The 21,006-nt window shown below is 35.5% G+C and overlaps 4 protein-coding genes and 1 non-coding gene across 6 annotated transcripts in view; 2 read left to right on the top strand and 3 right to left on the bottom strand.

The window, feature by feature from the left end:
* LOC104824526 overlaps positions 1–320 on the bottom strand; it is a 2,976-nt gene extending 2,656 nt beyond the window's left edge. Inside the window, exon 1 of the mRNA XM_010556628.1 lies at positions 7–320. Coding sequence (XP_010554930.1) covers positions 7–320 — 314 coding nt within the window. The remainder of the gene's footprint in view (positions 1–6) is intronic.
* A 4,893-nt stretch (positions 321–5,213) lies between these two features.
* Positions 5,214–5,507, top strand: LOC104824525. The gene has a single exon (XM_010556627.1). It carries the CDS (start codon positions 5,214–5,216, stop codon positions 5,505–5,507), a length of 294 nt encoding a protein of 97 aa, XP_010554929.1.
* A 2,051-nt stretch (positions 5,508–7,558) lies between these two features.
* On the top strand, positions 7,559–9,751 carry LOC104824524 (wall-associated receptor kinase-like 15). The gene is given in 4 exon segments (XM_019203645.1): positions 7,559–8,231; positions 8,233–8,428; positions 8,519–8,581; positions 8,691–9,751. Coding segments are annotated over 4 exon segments (1,956 nt in total). The 5' UTR covers positions 7,559–7,595.
* Positions 9,752–14,303: 4,552 nt separating this feature from the next.
* TRNAV-CAC lies at positions 14,304–14,377 on the bottom strand. The gene has a single exon. It is a non-coding gene; the product is annotated as a tRNA-Val (tRNA).
* A 520-nt stretch (positions 14,378–14,897) lies between these two features.
* Positions 14,898–19,565, bottom strand: LOC104823411 (serine/threonine-protein kinase ATG1c-like). Of its 2 annotated transcripts, XM_010554974.2 has the most exons (13): positions 19,128–19,565; positions 18,503–18,620; positions 18,353–18,411; positions 18,075–18,139; positions 17,850–17,943; positions 17,682–17,762; positions 17,465–17,573; positions 17,168–17,240; positions 16,691–17,079; positions 16,231–16,598; positions 15,826–16,117; positions 15,655–15,725; positions 14,898–15,353 (listed from the first exon to the last, which is right to left on the bottom strand). In XM_010554974.2, the coding sequence occupies exons 1-13, from the start codon at positions 19,374–19,376 to the stop codon at positions 15,120–15,122; spliced, it is 2,202 nt and encodes a 733-aa protein (XP_010553276.1). In that variant the 5' UTR covers positions 19,377–19,565; the 3' UTR covers positions 14,898–15,119. The 2 variants fall into 2 exon arrangements, with proteins under 2 accessions (XP_010553276.1, XP_019059379.1); XM_019203834.1 differs by lacking the exons at positions 18,503–18,620; positions 19,128–19,565 and having other exon boundaries at positions 18,075–18,120; positions 18,353–18,386.
* Positions 19,566–21,006: the final 1,441 nt, after the last annotated feature.

Genomic DNA, 21,006 nt, shown 5'->3' with positions numbered 1-21,006 from the left:
AGTGACCCGCCGATGCCGAAGACTATGTGCGACACATCCGTCGGCTCCGGCGTTTGATTCCGCGGCGGAGAGGTGCCGGACACGGCGGTGGATATTACCACCGTCGAGAAGGGTCCGGAGCGGCGGTGGCCGGAGATGCGATAGCAGTCGGAGCAGCCGCCGGAGAAGAGGACGTAGAAGCAGATAACGACGGAGGCGAAGCTGCATACAGCGAGGACGGGCTTGACGGCAAGAGAGAGAACGTAGCCGGGCTTCATCACCGTCGCCGGGGAACTCGCCGGAGATTTATGCCGGAATTTGAACGGATCGAAGATAGCCATTTTTTCTTATTTGTATTGTGTATGTATATACTTGTTGGTTGATGTTTAATTGGACGAGGAGATTATATGTATCTTCACTAGGGGAAAATAAATATTTAATTTCTCCTTTTTTATGGTTAATATACGAAAATGTAAAGGTTTCGGATTCTTTTTTATTTCATACTTTTTATATTTTCAAGATCTTATATTGATTATGGCACAATTAATATTCTTTTTGAATTTGGAAATTCTGGATCGATATTTTAACATAAAAGGTATGGGTATATTTGTTGAGTCCACTACTCGTTCAATGTACTAACGACATTAATGAAATTAATTTACAAAAATTCACAATTTCATTTTCATGTGGGTGATATATTCTATGAATTTTATAAAATGTACGCTGTATCACGAAATTATTTTATTCTATGAATGGGTCCATTGGAAAAATAGGAGACTAATACTTGTCTTGGGCGATGGTTTCTTCCAAACAACAATTTTTTTTTGGCTCATTTGGTTAGTTCGAATCTATTATTCCACGTCATTATTATAGGAAGATTTATATTGTTTAAAAGAACCAGACATTTTGGGTTGGTTATGTGAAATTTCTCCATTTGAAATCGTGCGTGCGACTACGCGACTAACATTCTCAGACATGTTCTTATGTTCTGTTAAAAAAAAAAGGTTATTGCCATGCCATGCCACTGCATATACACACACACACATATATATGATGATATAACATGACACTATCTCAATATTAGTTCTATTTTTGGTTTTGTAATTAATAAACAATGTCATCGGCATCTTAGAATTTGTCATTACATGGATATGTATAGCAGCAGTGAGGCTTGCTGACGTGGAAGATTTTTTTTTTTTGGTAACATTGCTAAGACCATGTCGACAAACTATAATTGAGAGAGAGAGAGAGAGAAGCCAAAGCTATGTAGTGTAAACCCTATTTGATATTCTTGAGATTATAAAGTACGGAATATTAAAATGTTAATTTTAAAAAATTCTAATGTAAAAACGCGATGTTTTTTCCCAGTTTTTCTTTGAAATTAGCAGCTTGCTCAATATAAAGAAATTATGTTATTGGGCCCAAAAAAGGTCCAAATGATCAAAATTCGTGTAATAGTCTTTAAAACAATTATTATGTTATTGGGCCCGTCTTTCGTCCGACAGAAACCCGGCAGCTTCAAAGACTCTGAATGGTAAATTCATATTAGCCATCAGTTATCAACTATAACAAGATTATCAATCGAAAACTATATTAAAATCGTGAAATTAATATCAATCTTCTGCATAACGCAAAACAATTGTTTTAAAAAAAAACTTCATCTATTTCATCTACCCTCCACTTGCCATATAAGTTTATTATTTCATTTTTAATATAGATTTCACTCAAAAATTCAAAATCTACGCGCATTGCGCGGGAACACATTTTCTACAAGATGAAAAGAAATTCTCAATTTATCGAAATTACTAAGAAAATATATTTAACTGTATTTATGAAAAATATTTAGGGTTCAAATCATACATCGCATTAAATCTACACACAACTTAATTCTAAGATCTATGGTTTACAGAATATATTTTCTGGGTAGGTCAGATTAGTGGAGAGAGACCAATCACGTTGGTTCATCGATCAGCCATTTCTGTCTCTAGCTAAATAATGTCAATTAATTTTCTGATCAATCAGATCGTGGTAAAGTTGGGGATCAGATTCCATATACCTAAATGTGTGTGCGTTTATATATATATACATATAATTATCATCACATATATATATATATATATATATATATATATATATATATATTACTGGTTGAAAACAACTTTGAGAACAAAATTAAAGTACTCAATCTTAGTACATCAATAATTCAAGTAATAGCCAGAAAAACCATAAAAAATTTGTTTACAATGAATGAAAAGAATCTTCTGAACAAGAATCATCGAAATAACAAATATTAACTTTGCAATTTAAACAATAATCAAGTCAACGAAATTACCTTTGCAAGTAACTCCTTGGCGATTTCTCACAAGGATCTAACCCTAGACGAAGCTCGAGGTCTAATACTTCTTCACTTTGTGATGAACATGAACCCCCGTGCCCTATTCTCACATTCTTCTCGTCTTCATCTTCCACGAACCTTTTGCTTTTTCCTAATTCTTTCGCTTGATCGGTTGTAACGTTCTTTATATCAACAAAAAAGGGTATTTCCATGAATTCCGATCCATCTCGATCATTTCTCAGATCGTTATAAATAATATCTTCTCGGTAGGGTTGTGACAAAGTTATGAAACTTTCATACGCTAGATGAATATCATTTGTATCGATGTCGATGTTCCTCAAAGGAATAGAAGATCGGTTTGCTTGTCGGAGTTTCGCCCTATCTCTTCGGTGGATGTTCATATGCCCTCCTAAAGCTTGTGCGTTGGAGAAACCTCTCCTACAAAAATCACATATGTATGATCTAGATTGGTCGGACCATGAATATGTGCGACGGTCTAAGTACTTTCTATCCATTTGTGAATGAACGTCGAGAAAAGCAAATATTAATCGAATGTGAATGGATGCATTAAATTTATAGAGCATGATTTAGTTCAAAATACAAGTTATGTATATGTATAATGTGATTGAATTTGAATTATCTAATTAAGTACAAGTCAAAGACGACTTTTTTGCTTCTTGATAAAATATTCCAAACAACCGACTAATGCCGACAAAGATATAGTAAGAAAGATGAGGGGTTTAATGCTACAATGTCAATCGAACAATATAAAATAACCCTTATCCATCTTTAGAATGCTTTGCATGTTCATTTAAATATATTATATGAGTTATAACCCTAATTACAACATTTACATTATTATCTGTAATAGAAATAATCATTATCTATGCTTATAATGGTTTATATGTTCATGAACATATATTATATAGTTCATAACCCTAATTACAACATTTACTACACTACTTTTGATAGAAATAACTCTTAAATATATCTGTCTTTACATGTTCGTGTAAATATATCATGTAGATCATAACCCTGATTACAATATTACTAATATTTTCCTTATTAGAAATAATCCTTATATATGTTTATAATGCTTCACATGTTCGTGTAATATAATATATATATAGTTCATAACCCTATGTTTTAAATTGTTTTGCATGTTCGTGTAAATATATTATATAGCTGATGAACCCTAATTATATCATTTGCAAAATATTACGGAAGAACCTTATCTATGTCTAGAATGCTTTCAAATGAAGGATTTTATAATTTTTTTTTGTTAATATCGAAGATATCCAACCAAGCCTTCAATTAGATTATAATCAAACTTCATCAGTTATATGTAAGCAAGATGTAAATCTAATAAGTAAAATGGGAAATATTCATCCCAATTAATTAGCTAGTTAGAACATCATAACAAAAGATATATAAACGTGTATGTATGTATGTATATATGTATGTATGTATGTCAGATGATAAATACAAGAAATTTAGTCTAACATAGATTTTTTAATGATTTTTTTTTGCAAAATGAAAATAATATATACCAATTCAATAGATAAGATGGAATAAAAAAGAAAAACAGAATATGAATTTACCGTATTGAAATATGGAGAAAAGTTTCTATTTGTGTTGTTATATTAAAAAATAGATTTAGAAAATAAAATAACAAAAAAATTATTTTTATTTGGAATTGTTGGAGGGCAAAGTAGACGAAGAACAATAAGTCGTTTCATGACATCATGTCATTACGTGGCATACTCTGATTTATTTTAGGTACTTTTTTTTTCTCGTTGTTTTGGAGCTGAAAATTTCATTTCTTTTCCCTTTTTTGTGCAATATAATAAAACAGTTATTTATTTTTATTTTTTTATTTATAAGGTGCGAATGTCTACCTCCGATGTGGTGGGTTTGACCAGAAACTCTAGCTGTGAAGAAAGTGACTTTGTCCTGATCCTTGCGATTTAGCACCTAGCAAATATAATAGTGACAATTTAACTTATTATTAATTAGCCAATTTGGTCCCTAATCACACTATACATATATATATATATATATATTAAATTGGAGATTTAATTGGAACAAATGCCTAATCACATTCAGCAGTGGGATATCATCGTTGCCCAACAACCGGATAAAGATTAATTAAAAATGGAAAATTCTATCTATCATACGTAATCAATTGATTATGCGAACCATTTTGCTACACTTTCTTTCTTTTTTTTAAATTTTTTATTTTCGCCAAACGTCATCCTCTAACAAATGTATTGAAAAATAGCATTTTTTTTCCGTGATAATGCAAATACATCTAGATGTATATTTATTTATAAATATGTTATCTATGTATATATGTGTATGATAATTCCACTGATTATTCTAAAATTTTAATTCAGATGTATATTTCCTATGTCAACTAATTGAATAAACAATCTGTGCGGATATTGTTTATATGTCAACCATTTACACGCAAAGCTTTAATTTCAAGAGAAAATCAACCAATGAAGAGATTTTATTTTATTTTTTTTTTTGTAATTTTGATCGAACAATTGCAAAATCTGAATGCTTAAATAGTTTCAAAATCAAGAAATGGTATGTATATATAGCTTTAATTTGAAATTTAATTCTATTAAATATTATCCAAAGTAAGCAGCCCGAAACTGTTGGACCGACCATAGTTTTTTTTTTCCGGTTTGGATGTTCCTTTCAACCTCTGCGAGCAGCGAATTTCACGTTCCAAGGGTTGCTTCTCGTCTTCACCCTCATAAATATTAGATAAATCTCGCTTACGTGGCATAACTTGTAGAATCAGCAACCAATAACTTACGGCCACGTGTCAAACATTCTCTCTTCCTTCTCCTATAAAACCCACCGTGTCTGTGCTTTGGGTTCCGTAACAATGGAGGGTCTGATTCCGTTTGTGTACAGAGCCGTCATGCAATTCCGTTACGGCGACGAAACGCCGTTTTCTTCTTACTACGTAAGGCTTCCGGGCGATTCGGGTCGGTTCGGGCGACCCGGGTTCCAGGTTTCGGATCTTGGATCTTCTTCTTCTTCTTCTTGCAACACGACGTCGTCTGGGTTCTCTTCCTTTGTCGCCTCCGATGCGATGACTAATATTGTCGTTTCGACGGGGAGTCCGTTAACCGGTCTATCATCGAGCGGTCGCCACGTGATTCACACGCGCTCTTGAAGATGCGCGTGACTTTGTAATTAGGAGCAAAACGCTGCGTATTGGGTTTTGAGTTTGGGCCTGAATTGGGCCTGAAAAAAGGAATAATACTTGTTGTGAAAATTGGGTTTGGGAAAGAATTTCAAAGCATGAGGATAAACACCAAAATGGGCCTCATGCTTGTGTTTTCCATAAAATTGTGATTGTGTAAATATTGGTAATGATGTGATCGTGCTTATTGTGTCATGGGAGATTCAATTATTCTTTTTATGCAGATAAAAGTAAAATAAAACACCTTTCAACAACATAAAATTACATTAATAATCTAAAGTTACATTAACAATTAAATAAATATATAGTTGAGGCTTTTTTGGTTTTGTCTTGTCTTTTTTCTTCATTCAAAGTTTCCACTATTTAATAACCAAATTAATCACGAACAAAAGTTTGTCAATGGAAAAAAAATAAAAAGACAAAAAGGACAGCGATTTCTCAACCAAAAGCGATGACTATACCAGAAATAAAAAAACCATTCCATGTATTTTTATATAATCTATTAATTACAAAAAAACGATAATAATGTTAGATACGCAAATAATAGCAAAAGCTCTCCGTCATGCTTGTCACGTGCCGATGTCGATCAGTCTTTTGTGTGCGATGAATAGTGTTTTTACACGTGTCACCTCATGCACATGCGCTGATAAAAAGCCGAGCCGCGCCTCGAAATAGTATAAAATAAAATAAATTTAATAAAAGTTCGAAATATAAATAAATCATCTTATGAGAAGAAAATGTGGGAAAAACAATTTATAATTTTACCACTTGCGATTGCCCGAGAAAATAACAAGGGAAGTCTTTCACGAAGTCCAAACAATTATGTTAGAGATTATATCGATTTATATGTTTATTTTACTTTAATAATTTATTAATAAAATCAAGAACAATGATATTACAATAGATCCAGTTTTTGAAACTTTCATTCTTTTTATTATATTCTTAAAATCATTATTTATGTTCTTTTTAAAAATTGAAGTTGAAGTTGAACTAAAAACTTATTGATTTGAAGTTTAATTCAATTAAACCGTACAATCACAATCGAATCGATAATGTCCTACGTCAAATATTAAGAGAAACAATTACTCGAAGTGAAGTAAACATATTGTACATGAGGACCTATTACCGTATCATAGAAACGCATGTTTTACCCACCAATCTCAAACATATTTTAGATGGTACATATATTATATATATATATATATATATTGAGATTTCAAAATCATCTAACAATATCGAAATTTTTGTATAATCATCCTAAATAATTTGTTATCACATGATTTCATTAGTTCATTGTTCAAGGGGGAGAATACGGGTGTTCTAATATGTCTCACGTGTTTCTAGCGACAACTAAGTTGACTCTAATTAATTTCCTAAAACTTAATTATATGTACGCATGCCAAGCAATAAGAAATTACTCTCTCTCTCTCTCTTCCACGTAATTTGGAGACAAGGACAAGTTGTAAGATTCTAGAGATCTATGAGAGATATAGTCAACCCTGATTGCTGTATTCTTTATATCATGGGATACTTAAGATACTTTCAGATGTTAAATGTTTATATATCGTGGTAGTAGCTTCATTTCTTGGATAAATCCTTGACGTAAAAAGGTTTCTTACATGCAATGTAACAAGATTTGAGGATAAGGAAGGATTTTTTTTTTGGGTGCAAGCCACATTAAAAGGATTCTCAATAAGCAGTGGGCAACTTGATTCGAGTCGATTATAAAGAAAAACAAAATTTGAGGAAAAGGAAGGAACATGAACCTGGGATCCATCGCCACGTCCAAGGAGGTTTTTGGCCTGCAATTCAACTGATGGACTTAGTATATACATACACATCTACGCATGTGTGTTTACAATATAATATTATTACCAATCACATGTCTACTACAGCTCTGAATACGTTGAGAACCACAAATTTTTATGAATATTTTGTCAGTACGAGATTCAAACACTGCTTTTCACGTACCATGATGCATATCAACAATTAAAAAAAAAAAATCCAAACCAAGCTCACCTGATCTCATTAGCTGTCCTTATTACTTCCAAAAGCCTCATGAGTAACGCGAATCCAGTAAAAATGGAGCTTCAAAGGATCTCTTTCCTGTGTGTTACCTCCGCTCTTATACTTCTCTTCCCCTCCTCTGAATCAAACGCTTTCAAGCAATGCCCGGCATGCGGGTCGGCCCGGGTTCCATACCCGTTTAGCACGGGACCCGGTTGTGGAGACCCGAATTACAAAATCAGGTGCAGTGGCAGCACACTATGGTTCGATACACTCAACGGCTCGAGCAATCCGATCAAATCATTCGACCCGGCGGCACAACGGCTCATTCTACAACCACCCGGCTTTAAACCCAATACCTGCATGGCCGCCGATATGCAGAACCATGGTATCCAGCTTGACCCGAATCTTCCTTTCAATGTCAGTGACAGGAACACGGTTATAATCACAAACTGTACTAAAGACGGTCTGGATTCTTACATCTCCGTCGGGTTTTACTGCTCGGAGAGTAGCTTGTGCCACAAGTTTTTGGTCGAAAATCTGGAAGCTCGTGAAAACTGCAGGGACCGAAAGGTGAACTCGTGTTGCTGGTACAAGACAGGTGGGACTATCAACACATATAAACTGTACAGAGCAAGAGAAGATAAGTGTTCTGCTTACCAGAGCTACGTGGATTTGGATCTGAGTTTTGCCGGTGAGCAAGTGGGGTGACCCGGCTGTGGAGATCGAATGGAATCCACCAAGAGAACCACCCTGTAAGTTTTCCGGTGATTGCAAAGGCTTGGCGAACTCAGTTTGCACAGCTGATCCTGAAAATTTAGGTCAAAAGAGGTGCTTCTGCAAAAAAGGATTCCAATGGGACTCCGTCAATGGAGTTTGTAAAGGTTTGTGGAGATCCCTGACAACCCATTTCCATGACCTTGAACGTTGAGAGCTTCTGATTAGAATCTGACAAAAAGTTGCCATGGTTTGAGTAGTGGGCAGATGCTCTGAAGGAAAAAGGTGCAAGAAGTGGAGCAAAGTGCCAATGATAGGAGGTAGTACTACTTAATACGCATCATCTGATCATAGAAGAAATCAACAATGGGACACATGTATAAGCATAGGCCATCTAGATGTTTATGAGATGTTTACCTTGTTCTACAGGTTTGGTCGGAGGGATCGGGTCGATATTGATGGCCGGTTGGGTCGTCAAGCTCAGGATTGCAAGACAGAATCGTCGGATCGCTGGAAGCAGATCGTGGAAGAGCATATGCAAATTACAGGCGAAGATATTAGGAGCCCACAGTGGAGGATTTGATAGAATCTTTTCCGGCAAGGAAATCATCAAAGCGACCAACGATTTCGCCAATTCCAATCTCATCGGCTTCGGTGGCTTCGGGGAGGTGTTCAAGGGCGATTTAGATGACGGAACCACCATCGCCGTCAAACGAGCCAAGCTCGGGAACGAGAAGAGCGTATACCAGATAGTGAACGAAGTCCGCATTCTCTGCCAAGTTAGCCACAAGAATCTAGTGAAGCTATTGGGTTGCTGCGTGGAACTCGAAATGCCGATTCTGGTCTATGAATTCGTCCCTAATGGAACCCTATTCGACCACCTCCACGGTGTTTCCTCCGTCTCCTACGACCCTCTCCCATGGCTTCGCCGACTCCTAATCGCTCATCAGACAGCCCAAGCACTCGCATATCTCCACTCATCGGCGACACCGCCGATTTACCACAGAGACATCAAATCGAGCAATATCCTCCTCGATTCCAACCTAGATGCGAAGGTATCCGATTTTGGATTGTCCAGATTGGGGGTAAGTGATGTGAGCCATGTGACGACCTGTGCGCAGGGAACCCTAGGGTATCTAGATCCAGAGTATTACCTGAATTTCCAATTGACAGACAAGAGCGACGTGTACAGCTTTGGAGTGGTCCTGATCGAGCTTTTGACATCGAAGAAGGCGATCGATTTCAATCGGGAGGAAGAAGATGTGAACCTGGCGGTGTTCGTGAGGAAGGCGTTGAGGGAGGAGAGGTTGCCGGAGGTGATAGATCCGGTGATCGGGAAAAGAGCGACGGCGGAGGAGATGGAGAGTATGAGGGACTTAGGGTTTCTGGCGGAGAGGTGTTTGAAGGAGACGAGGCATGATCGACCCACGATGCAAGCCGTGGCCAAGGAGCTCGAGACTCTCATGCATGCAGTTGCTTGTGAGTTTTGAAAAAAAAAACAAATGTTTTGTCTAAGATTTATAAAAATACCCGAACTTTTATAAAAATTTTAAATAAATATCTAAATTATAAAATTATCATATAAATATCTGAATTTTTCACAATTCCCACATAAATACCCAAATTTTTAAATTTTTTCCAAATCAAATATTCATCCGTTAACGTCGTTAACCGAATCGTAACCCGAAATGACCGCTTCTACCCAATCTTGTTCTATCTTAGACTTTTTTTTTAAAAAATGTACATGGGTTCAATCCAAGTAAACATGGACAGAGGCTTTTGTTGAAACAGAAGGTTTATTATTAGTCGCCAATAAGCTACAAAAATTGCCAATCATTTCAGCTTAAAGGGAGGCTAAGGTCCAAAACGTGACATGAGAAGAAACAGCAATCTGAACCCACGCAACGAAAGAGAGGGTTACCGATCCCTTGTACCAAAGACACGAGATCCAATTTCCAGCTACGCATAACCTCAGATCTCTGTCGTAGGGGACTACAACTCCCGCCGATGAGCATGAAGCAGCTACACGTGGCACACGCCGCTCGATGTTGCGCGTGAAGACGAGCCGAAGGTCGTGGGGAGGGTGCAAGAAAGTGCGGAGGGTGGGGGGCACGTGGCACAATATTCGTGAACGTAGTAGTTACAGTCAACGCAACGGTAGGTCGTACCGAAGAAGCCGTACTTGTTGCAGCCATTGCGAGTGAATTCCCCCGTTCCGTTATACTCCGTTAACACGTGGGCATGTGTAAAATGGGAAATTATTCGAGATCCCGGAGTTGTCATCGGATCCATTGTTCGTTGTCGGATTAAGACCAAAAAAAACGAAAGATCTTTTTGAGTGTTTTATTTTTTGTTTTTTTTTTCTTGGATGAAAGTGTATTACGGGATGTTGCTATATATAGGAATATAGCGAGGTTGGACTTTGGACTGTTTCAACTGTTATTCAAAGCACGACGGTTTCTTTTTTTATAACCAAACGCACAATTGGCTATTTTTTTATTGCATTTAAAAAACTAATTTTTAATTAGGGACTTGTTCTTAGGGAATATATTCATATTGCAACATGTATGGTTTTTTTAAAAGTCCAATCAAATTCTAAGTCTAAAGAAACCCATCAATTTTTTTTTTCTGATACTATGTTAAAAAAGGTTGGCAAAAAAAAGAAAAAGAAATCCTTTGATGCATTTCTTTATATACGCTTAAAACTTAGAAAAAATATCCCTAAAAATTTCCAAACTTGTAATTTGGTATAATAATAATTCTCATACTTTGTGTTTTATTATTCCCAAATTTGAAAAACGTGGCTCAATAATTTCTAATATTATATATTGATGTTACAATAATCCTTAATCTAAATTGACTAAAATAATATTTATATACAAAAACTACAAATGTATGTATAATTGATCAATTCTAAATTAGATCACTAAATTTGACCTAATCAAAATAACTTATAAGACATACATGTCTAAAGTTGGATTTAGTGTGGAACCATATGATAATTGGAAATAATCCAACCCTTTTATATCACAACACTACAATCACCTAAATCCATCTTATATATATACACACATATACACACACACAGCTACAATGTTACAAAAACCAAAATGAAGAAATAAAAAAGACGAGAGAGAGATTAACAAAGAAGATCAAAGGCAGGCGTGGGTGGCATCACAGGCGACGCAACTGGCTTCGTCGTCGTGGTCGTAATGGTTCTTGTGGGGCTTTGTGCTGATACAACAACACACCAATCCCACCAACAATATGAATCCCCACACAAAAGCCAACGACTCCGCCAATTTCAAGTATTTCTCCATCAATGATCTCTATCATATATAGATATATATGTATATGTATATATAATCTCTCTCTTTCTTCCTCTCACTTGTTTTCAGCCCAAATTCTTCAGTACCCTTCTTTTGTTTTCTTATGGAAATACATTAGAACATGGTTTTGATTTCAGACCATATATATATATATATATATATATATGTACATATACATGTGGATGTAAGGGAGAAGAGAGAAGGGTCTAATATATAGCGTGAAAAGAGACATGCACGGAATCTAAATGCAAAACATGTTCGAGGAGTATAAATGATCTGTGTTAGGTTCTGTTTCTCTTTAATTTAATTCGATTTTGTCGATCGCGTGTTTGAGTGTTTTGAATGATCTGTGTGCATGTGAGTTTATTATATTCTTCTTCGCTTTTATAGCACTCGTTGGGCCACATGGTTTTCTATTTATATATATTAGATTTCATTTCCATTCAAATATATAAAACCTAATCGAATTATATATATAATTTTAAATCTCGTATAAAAAATTTGTTTGGTAATGATTTCTTAAGACCAAATTATGAATCCGAATTCAAAGAAAAAATGATAAACCAAAACTAAAATGAATATTTTTTTTCCATATATCTACTAAACCAACTTTTTGTGAATATGATTCGTATAAAATTCCTATATTTTCATTACATATGAAAAATAAGAAAGAATATAAACATCTTGATAAATAAACAAACAAATGATGAGGATATAAAAGTTTATAACCGAAGGAAACGTGAACATGAAGAGGCATAACAACAGATTCACGAAATAAACTATTAATAAGGTTATTGATATAGTGTTAATTAACAACGTTTTATATTTTACAAACGGAATTATTAAGTCTTACATACGTGAACAATAATAATAATGATGATGATGATGATGATGATTAATGACGAAGGTATAGCATGATCGGACGCAATTAACTGTCAATAAACAGCTAATCATATGCCCTTTATGTAACCCTATTTGATATGAAACCACTTGTATGTGTGTGTGTGTGTGTATATTGGTCTTATGTTATCAAGGGATTTCATAATTGTACTGTTCATGTCTACACTTTAATGGTGAAAATTTTCTAATATTATCATGTTTTTTTAATAAATAATATTATCATGTTAAGATAGATGACATTGAATAATTATGTCCTTTTTTTATCTATATTTTGGTTAATTTATAGTATGATATTTTTGTATCTTATATTAGACATTTATGTGTCCAACTAATAAAATCTTACATGATGACCCATTCAATAATAGCAATAAAAAAAGGCTATATATATATATTATTATATTTCACGTGCAGTGCCAAAAATGATGAAATGCAATGGCACCCAGCAGCAGTCCATGCGACTTTTATTATCTGTGGCATGAAAATCATTTGTAATCACGTTTTTTTTAGAACGGTTTGTTCGTGCAATTTCTGCTTGTGATTATTATACATTCATTATTGTTTTACCCTCAATTAGCACTAATCACGAAATTGACATTGTATTTTATGAGGATAATTTTAAACAAGAAAGGGGATTTTTATTGATACTGTTAATATTGTCTCAACACTGAAATTATTAGCATTCGAGTTATTTATTCTGACCATAATAATGTAATATTCGATGCTTTTTCCAAACGAGAAAATGGGTGTCTCTGTCTCGGACTTGACACCTTTTGTATAAAAAAAAAGTTATGGGATTCTAAAAATATGAGTGATAATCTTAATAATTTTACAAAAAAAAAATGGTCAGCCCTTTTTGATTTTCAAATTTTTACGAAATTAACATCAAAGTAATAATAACAACATTAAACTATACTAAATTCTTATTGAAACTTTTAAATTGTAGGTATTCAACCGTATCGTCATTACTTTTCATAAATATTTTTAATTGTTTAATGTTTTTATTTTTTGATAGTATTATGTTAACATTTTGAAAATTTTAATATTTATAAAAAAATGTATTTATCATTAATATTTTACAATTTGATATGGTTGTATGAAATTTTCTCCGCATGTGAACTTTAGAATCCATAAGAAAAAATTATATTCAAGGAGAATGGAGGAACCAAACATTTTTATGTGTATTGCATGTGTAGTGTGAAAAAGCATAAAAAAATGAGGAATTTAACAAAGAATAAAGTGACGAGAACATGGAAAATAAGATGAATACCACTGACACACCAAAGGATGAAACTTTCCAAATATTTTATCATTTAATGAATGATATATCAAAGTCTAACAAGGATTGAAAAATAAGATGAATACCACTAGTGCCAAGGGTGGTTGGCTCAACTGGTAAGTGGGTATGTGCAAAGAGTGCTTCATCCAGATTCGAATTCCACAATTGGCAAATCACATATTATCAAAAAAAGATGAATACCACTATGACTTTTTCTAGTAATTTTTAGGAATTATATTACTAATAGAATTAGAAAATTCCGTTATTTATTTAAAATATTTTTGTTATCAATAATAAAAACAAAAACAATAGTTTTTACACTTTAACAACGGACAATTAGGATTGAGAGTGCGTTAAAAGAGGAGATAAACAATGATGAAGGGAATAACATTTCACTTGTTTTTAAACAAAAAAAAAACATTTCACTTGTTTATAAAAAAAAAATACATTTCACTTGAGGCGCGTGTACCACTCGGAGTTGGTGCGAACAGAATCCAATGGACCATTAGGAAGAGTCCACGTGTCAAAAAATAAAAATGTCTGAGCCCGGGTTCGAACCGGGGACCTCTAGTGTGTGAGACTAGCGTGATAACCAACTACACCACCCAGACATGGTTGGCTTTGGAAGAAATAAATCAATCAAATATTTAGTCATAAGAGGCTTTTTCTACTTAAAAATCAACAAGTATATATATGGAAAAATAAATTTAAAACACCCATTCTATGGACTAACAAATATCCATGTCACATTATTTTTTATGATAATGAAAAATTAATAAATATCTTAAAAACATTATTTTTTAATCAAATTCTATGGACTATATATGGCACTTAACTAATATGCTAGGTCCATTCTTCATATTATTGTTGATGAATCTGTCATATTCTATATATCAATAAAATTATTTTTTATTCTTTAAATGAATTAATATAAAAAAATAAAATAATGATATAAATCTCGTATGTATTCAATAAAATCAAGCTTTGAACCGGACATCTAAAGGAGAAAAAAAAACATCAAGAACTGAAGGAACAGAACATGTCTACGCTAGCTCTTTCCAGCGTCCAAATAAGCGATATACACACACACACACACACATATATATATATATATATATATATATATGAATATATTATAACACAGAACAATTTGATTAGCACCATCACAATGAAAGAGAATGTTACAACATCCATCACCAGCTAAACATATCCCTCAGTTCTTCCACAGGTTAAAACCCCCAAAGAATATTTTTTTTTTTTGGCTGTACAAAACAAATAAGATTCTCTCTACAAAAAAAAAAAGAACACCAGAAAATGAACACAAAAAGAACAACAGATAAGGGAGAAAGGGTTTTAGCTGATTAGGGTTTTGTTCATCGTTACGGACGATCTTTGGGAATTTAGATGTTTCAATCTGCTACTGAGGATATCGATATAAGTTCTTAGCCGATACCTGACTGAGTTTGTGAGAGACAACGGAGGATTCATGATGAGGGAAGGTGCTTCTACTAAGAGGAATACCAGCAAATGCACTGCTTTTGTGTACAAGTTGCGTGCATTCTCCTTCTCTCCCATCAGCTCATCCACCTTCCGAAATCGAAAAAAAAAGGAAAAAAAATTGCATAAGAATTCCTAGTCTCGGGTCTCGATTCCCGAAAGAGAGTGTTTTAATAACCAGCGATGAACTCATAATTTCGAGGGAAGTGAGGTATCGATCTAGTATTAGTCTTTGCCTGGATATCTAAATCCGGTTATGGTACTATTTCCAGACTGTTGCTATGGAATCGTATGAAATACCGAAAAGGGTATTCGATTTTGAGTTTCTCTTTTTAAGTGTGTTCATCATTCTGTGGGGAGAATAAAGGAGATTGGTAGAGTAGGCACTTACTCCCCCAAGCTTGCCAAGAGCGAGGGCTGCTTGAAATATCGTTTCCATTGCATCGGGCATGTTTGTGTTTCCTACAATTATATGAGGACGAGAATCACACCTTAAGGTATAGAGTAAAACAAGTGAAAAACATTGAGATTTTTAGGTAGATTTGAAAGAGGTGATCATTACCAGATTCGACAAACTTGGCAAGTTCTTCAGCACGCTCAACCTCCCGGATGAATTCTTTCTGAATCTGAGAGGATAGCTCCTCTGGCCCTTCATTGCTGATATGGGTGCTTTCTTCTGGATTCTGGATACCGGGTTTGAGGCCGGTATTCCTTCTTAGTCTGTTAGTGTCATGGCTCAGACTTCCTTCCACACCCGAGATCGCCTGAGTATGACAGATGTGCAGAGCTTGCTTCCAGATTGCAAGAATCACCAGTTGGATTGAGAAAGCCTCTAGTTGTTTCCCAGATTCAATCTATTCAAAGAAGCACGAAAGGAAATTATTCAGAGACCCACCTGTAAGGGCAACAACTCAATGAAACGTTTTATATATGCATTTTTTGTATGAAAGTGTGTGAATTTGGTTACCCTTTCATGAACTAACTCTGCAATGGTGGCTGCACATTTCTGCAAAGACCTGATTCTTGTAAGGCTGTGGGTTGATGGCTGTTCAAAAGCATCCCCTATATCCAGAGACCCATGAGAAGTTCCTGGTGCAGAACTATGAGACTCAAGGCTTCCGACCCGACCAATGTTGCTATTGCGAGTTGCTCCAAGTATTGGCATTGGAGCCGTCGAACTTACATTTTTGTTACTGAACTCTACTACAGGAGGAGACTCTGATTTGAACGGGAAGTTGAATGGCTTTGAGGTACTTGATGAAGAAGATGGCAAATCCACCGGTGGTCCCGATACCATAACATAATCTTGATCCATTAAGTCTGGTGAATCTCCACCTGCAGCATTCACCAACGTGATAGAAATTAAACCGGGTGTTTTTTTTTTTAAATTTTGCAATAGCACATCAGGGTATTAGAAATCTGATTACCTCGTCCTTGAGCAATCAATGATCTAGAGTCTGTCAATCTTGAAGATTCGTTCCGGTTTCTGTCTGATAATCTGTGACTTTCAAACCTAAATCTAGGGTTTTCCGCTCTTTGGGCGGATCTACTGCTGTATCTAGAAGTAAGATCTGTATTTTTCAATGGGCTAGATGCTGCTTCCCTTCTCTCACCTTTGGTGTCAACATTAAATCCGTAGGATGATTTCATCGAGGACGTTCTTTTAAAATATGAAGGGCTTCCCTCAGGTCCACTAGAATCGTCATCTAGAAAGAATGGCAAACTATCTTCCTGGGAACTTTCTTCCATGTTTCTGGAAGGACTGCTTCCAGATGAAAGAAAACCGTCCATTGTTCTTGAACCTAACCTACTACTCCTGCTTATATAGAGAAGTATTCATCAGTTCCAAATAGCTCAAAGTATTAACAAGTACCAGTATTTCACACCAAAACTGTTACATCTACCTTAAGAAATCATCAGGTTGCCCGTCTGAAAGAAAAGGGTGATTAAAGAACTCTTCAAATGTCAACCGTTCCACTGTCAAACAGAAGATTTCCAAAACAAAAATTATAGGTTAAAGTTATCCTATGTAAACACGCCAGAATTTAAAAATTCTCGGAGTTGCCAATTCATTGTCCTACTGCTCCAGTTCTCTTTCCCGAGCCATTTATATATGTTAATAGAATATCTGGCCTCTTCAGTGTTGTGCATAAGAAAAGTTTCTGCTAATTCTGCAAAAGGGGTAACTTAGACATGCTTACCCGGATTGCGACGCAACAATTTCTGACATAAATCTTTACAGTCAGCACTCAAATCGCCACAGTCTGCTGGGAAATGCAATTCAGTTGATCTTATAATGTTTTGGAGCAACTATGAAAAAAAGATGGAGGATATATGTTAGCCCAAGCTGATATATTATCCATTGGAACATCAATTCCTTACACATTGAAGACATTCGAAAAACTTAGGATACAAAACCTGAATTTGGCTGTTTCCTGTGAAGGGGGTTCTGCTTGTCACCAGCTGAAATAAAATAGCACCAACACTCCAGAGATCTGCCTGTGTATCAAGTCAGATTACAAGTTTGATATGCCAAAAGAAACATCAACTTCCTATCCTACCATGTAAAAAAAAGAAAGGTCTAACCTTTGCATCATACTTCTGAAGTTGCATAATTTCCGGGGCCATATAAAGCGGTGAACCACACAAAGTTTCTGCTAACCCCCTAGGTTGCAATGATCTGCACTAAGAAACGTGTTGATGTTCAGATGAAATTTTAAAAAAAAAAGCATAGCAAGAGACCACTAGAAACCAATTTCGATGCTTCATATTACGCTCTCTGATTCCGTAGAAAACAGCTTATGATATTACCTGGCAAACCCAAAATCAGCAATCTTCAGATCAGCGCCATCGTCATCTGTGGATAGAAGAAGATTCTGTTTCAAGAACGAAAGATTCTTAGCAATTGAACTTCTTTAGAACGAAAACTCTAACTCTGCAGGGGCACAAGTGCAGAGGCACAGCCCACAGAAACAGGAATAAAGTTTCTCTCTGCCATACAGATAACTCATCTAACACAACATTATATACCGATTGAATCCACAAACTTGGTGCAGGAAAGATAATTCATGCAAGAGAATCAGACATACCTGGGGCTTCAAATCTCGGTGAATAAGATTATTGTCACGAAGAACTTGTAAACCAGCAGCTGTTATACAGAATCACCCGAGAGTAAGAAAACGGTTTCTATCAATCAAAATGCAATGAAGATAACAGGTTGAAAATATCAAAGAACATACCCAACTGTTGCATGAAATGCTTTGCTGTTGCTTCAGGGACCTTTCCATGCCTCTGTATATACACAGAAAGATCACCACCTTTGCAATACTCCAACACCAGGTGTATTTTCCCCGGAGCCTATATGTCAAATCCACCAAAAAAATACAAAGACCATCATACCTGAAACCAAATCTACAATGTCCCTTGAAATCTAATATGCCCAATGTACCCATTTGTGAACGAATTACATTGCATGACCACCAGTTTTTCCAATTCTAAACTTTCTAATTTTCTGAGCAACCAAACACATTTGAGGATGTAATCCAGCAACAATAGCTTGAACCAAGCTGAAACTCACTCCATATCCCGAATTTTCTCATTCTAATACCAAAGAGAAGTAGAACTAGAGAGAAACCCAAAGAGGAAAAAAGCTTAAAATCAAAGAAGAGAAACCTCGACGATGGGCTGACGAAGAATCGCATTTGGAAGCTTAATTTTAGCAAAATATAAGCTTCAAGAAGCTAAAAAAACTCATCCCGCATCTTCAATTCTCAAGTCAACCAGAAAGAGGAAGTCGAGGAAGCCAGAAACGGAAAGCCCAGAAACAAAAAACAAAAAAAAAATGGAGCAAGGAACGAGGGAAACCTTGATCATGTCGTGCAAGCGGATGATGTTGGGATGATTAATCCGCTTCAAGATGAAAATCTCGGACATGAGACTATCCTGCAACTTCTTGTTCAACCGTCCCATGGCGATCTCCTTGATGGCGACTTCGGTGCCATGGACACGATGCCTCGCATGCCAAACAACCGAGAACGAACCCGACCCGATTTGCCGGCCCACCTCGTAGTCCCCGACAACCCGACCGCCCATCGCCGCCGCCGCCTGAGCCATTTCCTCCGGCCACAGGAAAAAACCACCAGAAATCAAGAAGATCCGGTCGGAGCTCCGAATTCAGCTGATACCAGATGTCGCCGCAGTAATTGAATCTTTTGGAATTTACGACCTCCCGAGTTGAAAAGGATTCAATTGGGCGTAATCAGATAGACGAGGGAAGAGAGAGAGAGAGAGAGAGAGAGAGAGAGAGAGAGGCGTTATATAATTAAAGCCGAGTTTATTCGGGAATCTACATGTAATTGCGTTTGTAAGATAAGATTGAGAAATTGAAATATTAAACTTATAATGATTAACTTAAATAATAACTGATAATTAAATAATTCATTTAATTAAAAAATTAGAGATTAGTGGGAAAGGTGATGGGGATGATTATTTGAGATTTTGATTTGCTTATGTTAGCAAGGAGATCGAGGTCGTAATGATAGGGTGTGGGATGTCCTACGGTGTACCCTTTGTTGATGGACAATCTTACCTTATGGAATATACTGTATATATTTTTTTATAAATAAAAACGAATGGAAGACAATATTTAATTTTTATTTTAATGCTTGACCAGTGACCACATGAACATTTTTGTTCGCTTTACTATTTTTTTTTTAAATCAAAGATTACGTGACCGTTCAAATATACTTGGTTTGATTTACGTAAATACCGTGAGATATTGGCCTACTTTATTATATGTAAGGGAAAAATCATTGTTTGCATTTTCCATGTGCTAATTAAAAGTTTTGTAACGTCCATACATTATAATAATACGTAGGGACTGTAACGATAACCATAGACAGATTATATTAATAATAAGATTTTTTTTTATAATATGTGATTTGTCAAGGATGGGTTCGAACCTGGGTGGAGCACTCTTTGCTAAATGATATTAGTACAATAGTTAAATAATATTAATTAATAGGTGAATGGTATTATTGCATATCATATGCACAAATCGTCTACAAATAATCAATGTTACCCTTTGAGAGAATATAATTTTCAGCCAATACACCGTGCAAACCTAGAATACGTAATAGTTACAGCTAGATATTATATAGTTGTATAAATATAAATTTGACTGAGAGAAAATTATAAACGTACTAAATATTAACGTTACTGTAATTTAATGTGTTTAGATATATTTATGAAAGAAATGGGAAGAGACCATTATACGTGGCAACGATTTTCATCTCGGCCGCCACGTGTACGCTACAGCTGTCATTTTCTCTCTCACTAGAACCACCGTTGGATTCAACTATCTACATCCAACGGTGGTAACCATTTCTTTTTTCATTCCCCGTACGAGATATATATATATATATATATCACTCCTCGCAAGAACTCGCTTCTTGATTCGTTCTGGCGATTTTGAATTTTCTTCTCCTTCATCGGCATCTCTCTCTACTTGTTGAAAATCTGAAACGAGAACTCCTTGGATTCTTCCTCCTACTGTTTTAGTCTCTTCCGGTATGGTTTTGTGTTCGCCCATTGATGGTTCTTTCGGTTTACCGGTAGAAAAATCATCGCAAGAAATCACTCGACTTGTTCTTGGGTCTTTCTGACGATTTTGAGTTTTTCTTTTTCATCACCGATAAACGAGAATCGCTTCGGTTCTTCCTCGTATTTTTTTAATCTCTTCCGA

This window comes from Tarenaya hassleriana, unplaced genomic scaffold (assembly GCF_000463585.1).
Source record: "Tarenaya hassleriana unplaced genomic scaffold, ASM46358v1 Cleome4, whole genome shotgun sequence".
Classification (NCBI taxonomy): Eukaryota; Viridiplantae; Streptophyta; class Magnoliopsida; order Brassicales; family Cleomaceae; genus Tarenaya; species Tarenaya hassleriana.
Note: the sequence above shows the minus strand (reverse complement) of the source record. Positions and strands in the feature narration are given on the sequence as shown.

What these genes read in the sequence shown, in the direction of transcription:
- LOC104824525 (XM_010556627.1), top strand. Translation starts at nt 5,214, where the DNA reads ATGGAGGGTCTGATTCCGTTTGTGTACAGAGCCGTCATGCAATTCCGT.
- LOC104823411 (XM_010554974.2), bottom strand. Translation starts at nt 19,376, where the DNA reads ATGGCTCAGGCGGCGGCGGCGATGGGCGGTCGGGTTGTCGGGGACTAC. An exon ending in GCTGATTTTGGGTTTGCCAG is followed by an intron (nt 17,944 to 18,074) that starts GTAATATCATAA and finishes TTCTTAGTGCAG; the next exon opens with ATCATTGCAACCTAGGGGGT. An exon ending in CAGAGTTAGTTCATGAAAGG is followed by an intron (nt 16,118 to 16,230) that starts GTAACCAAATTC and finishes TTCTTTGAATAG; the next exon opens with ATTGAATCTGGGAAACAACT.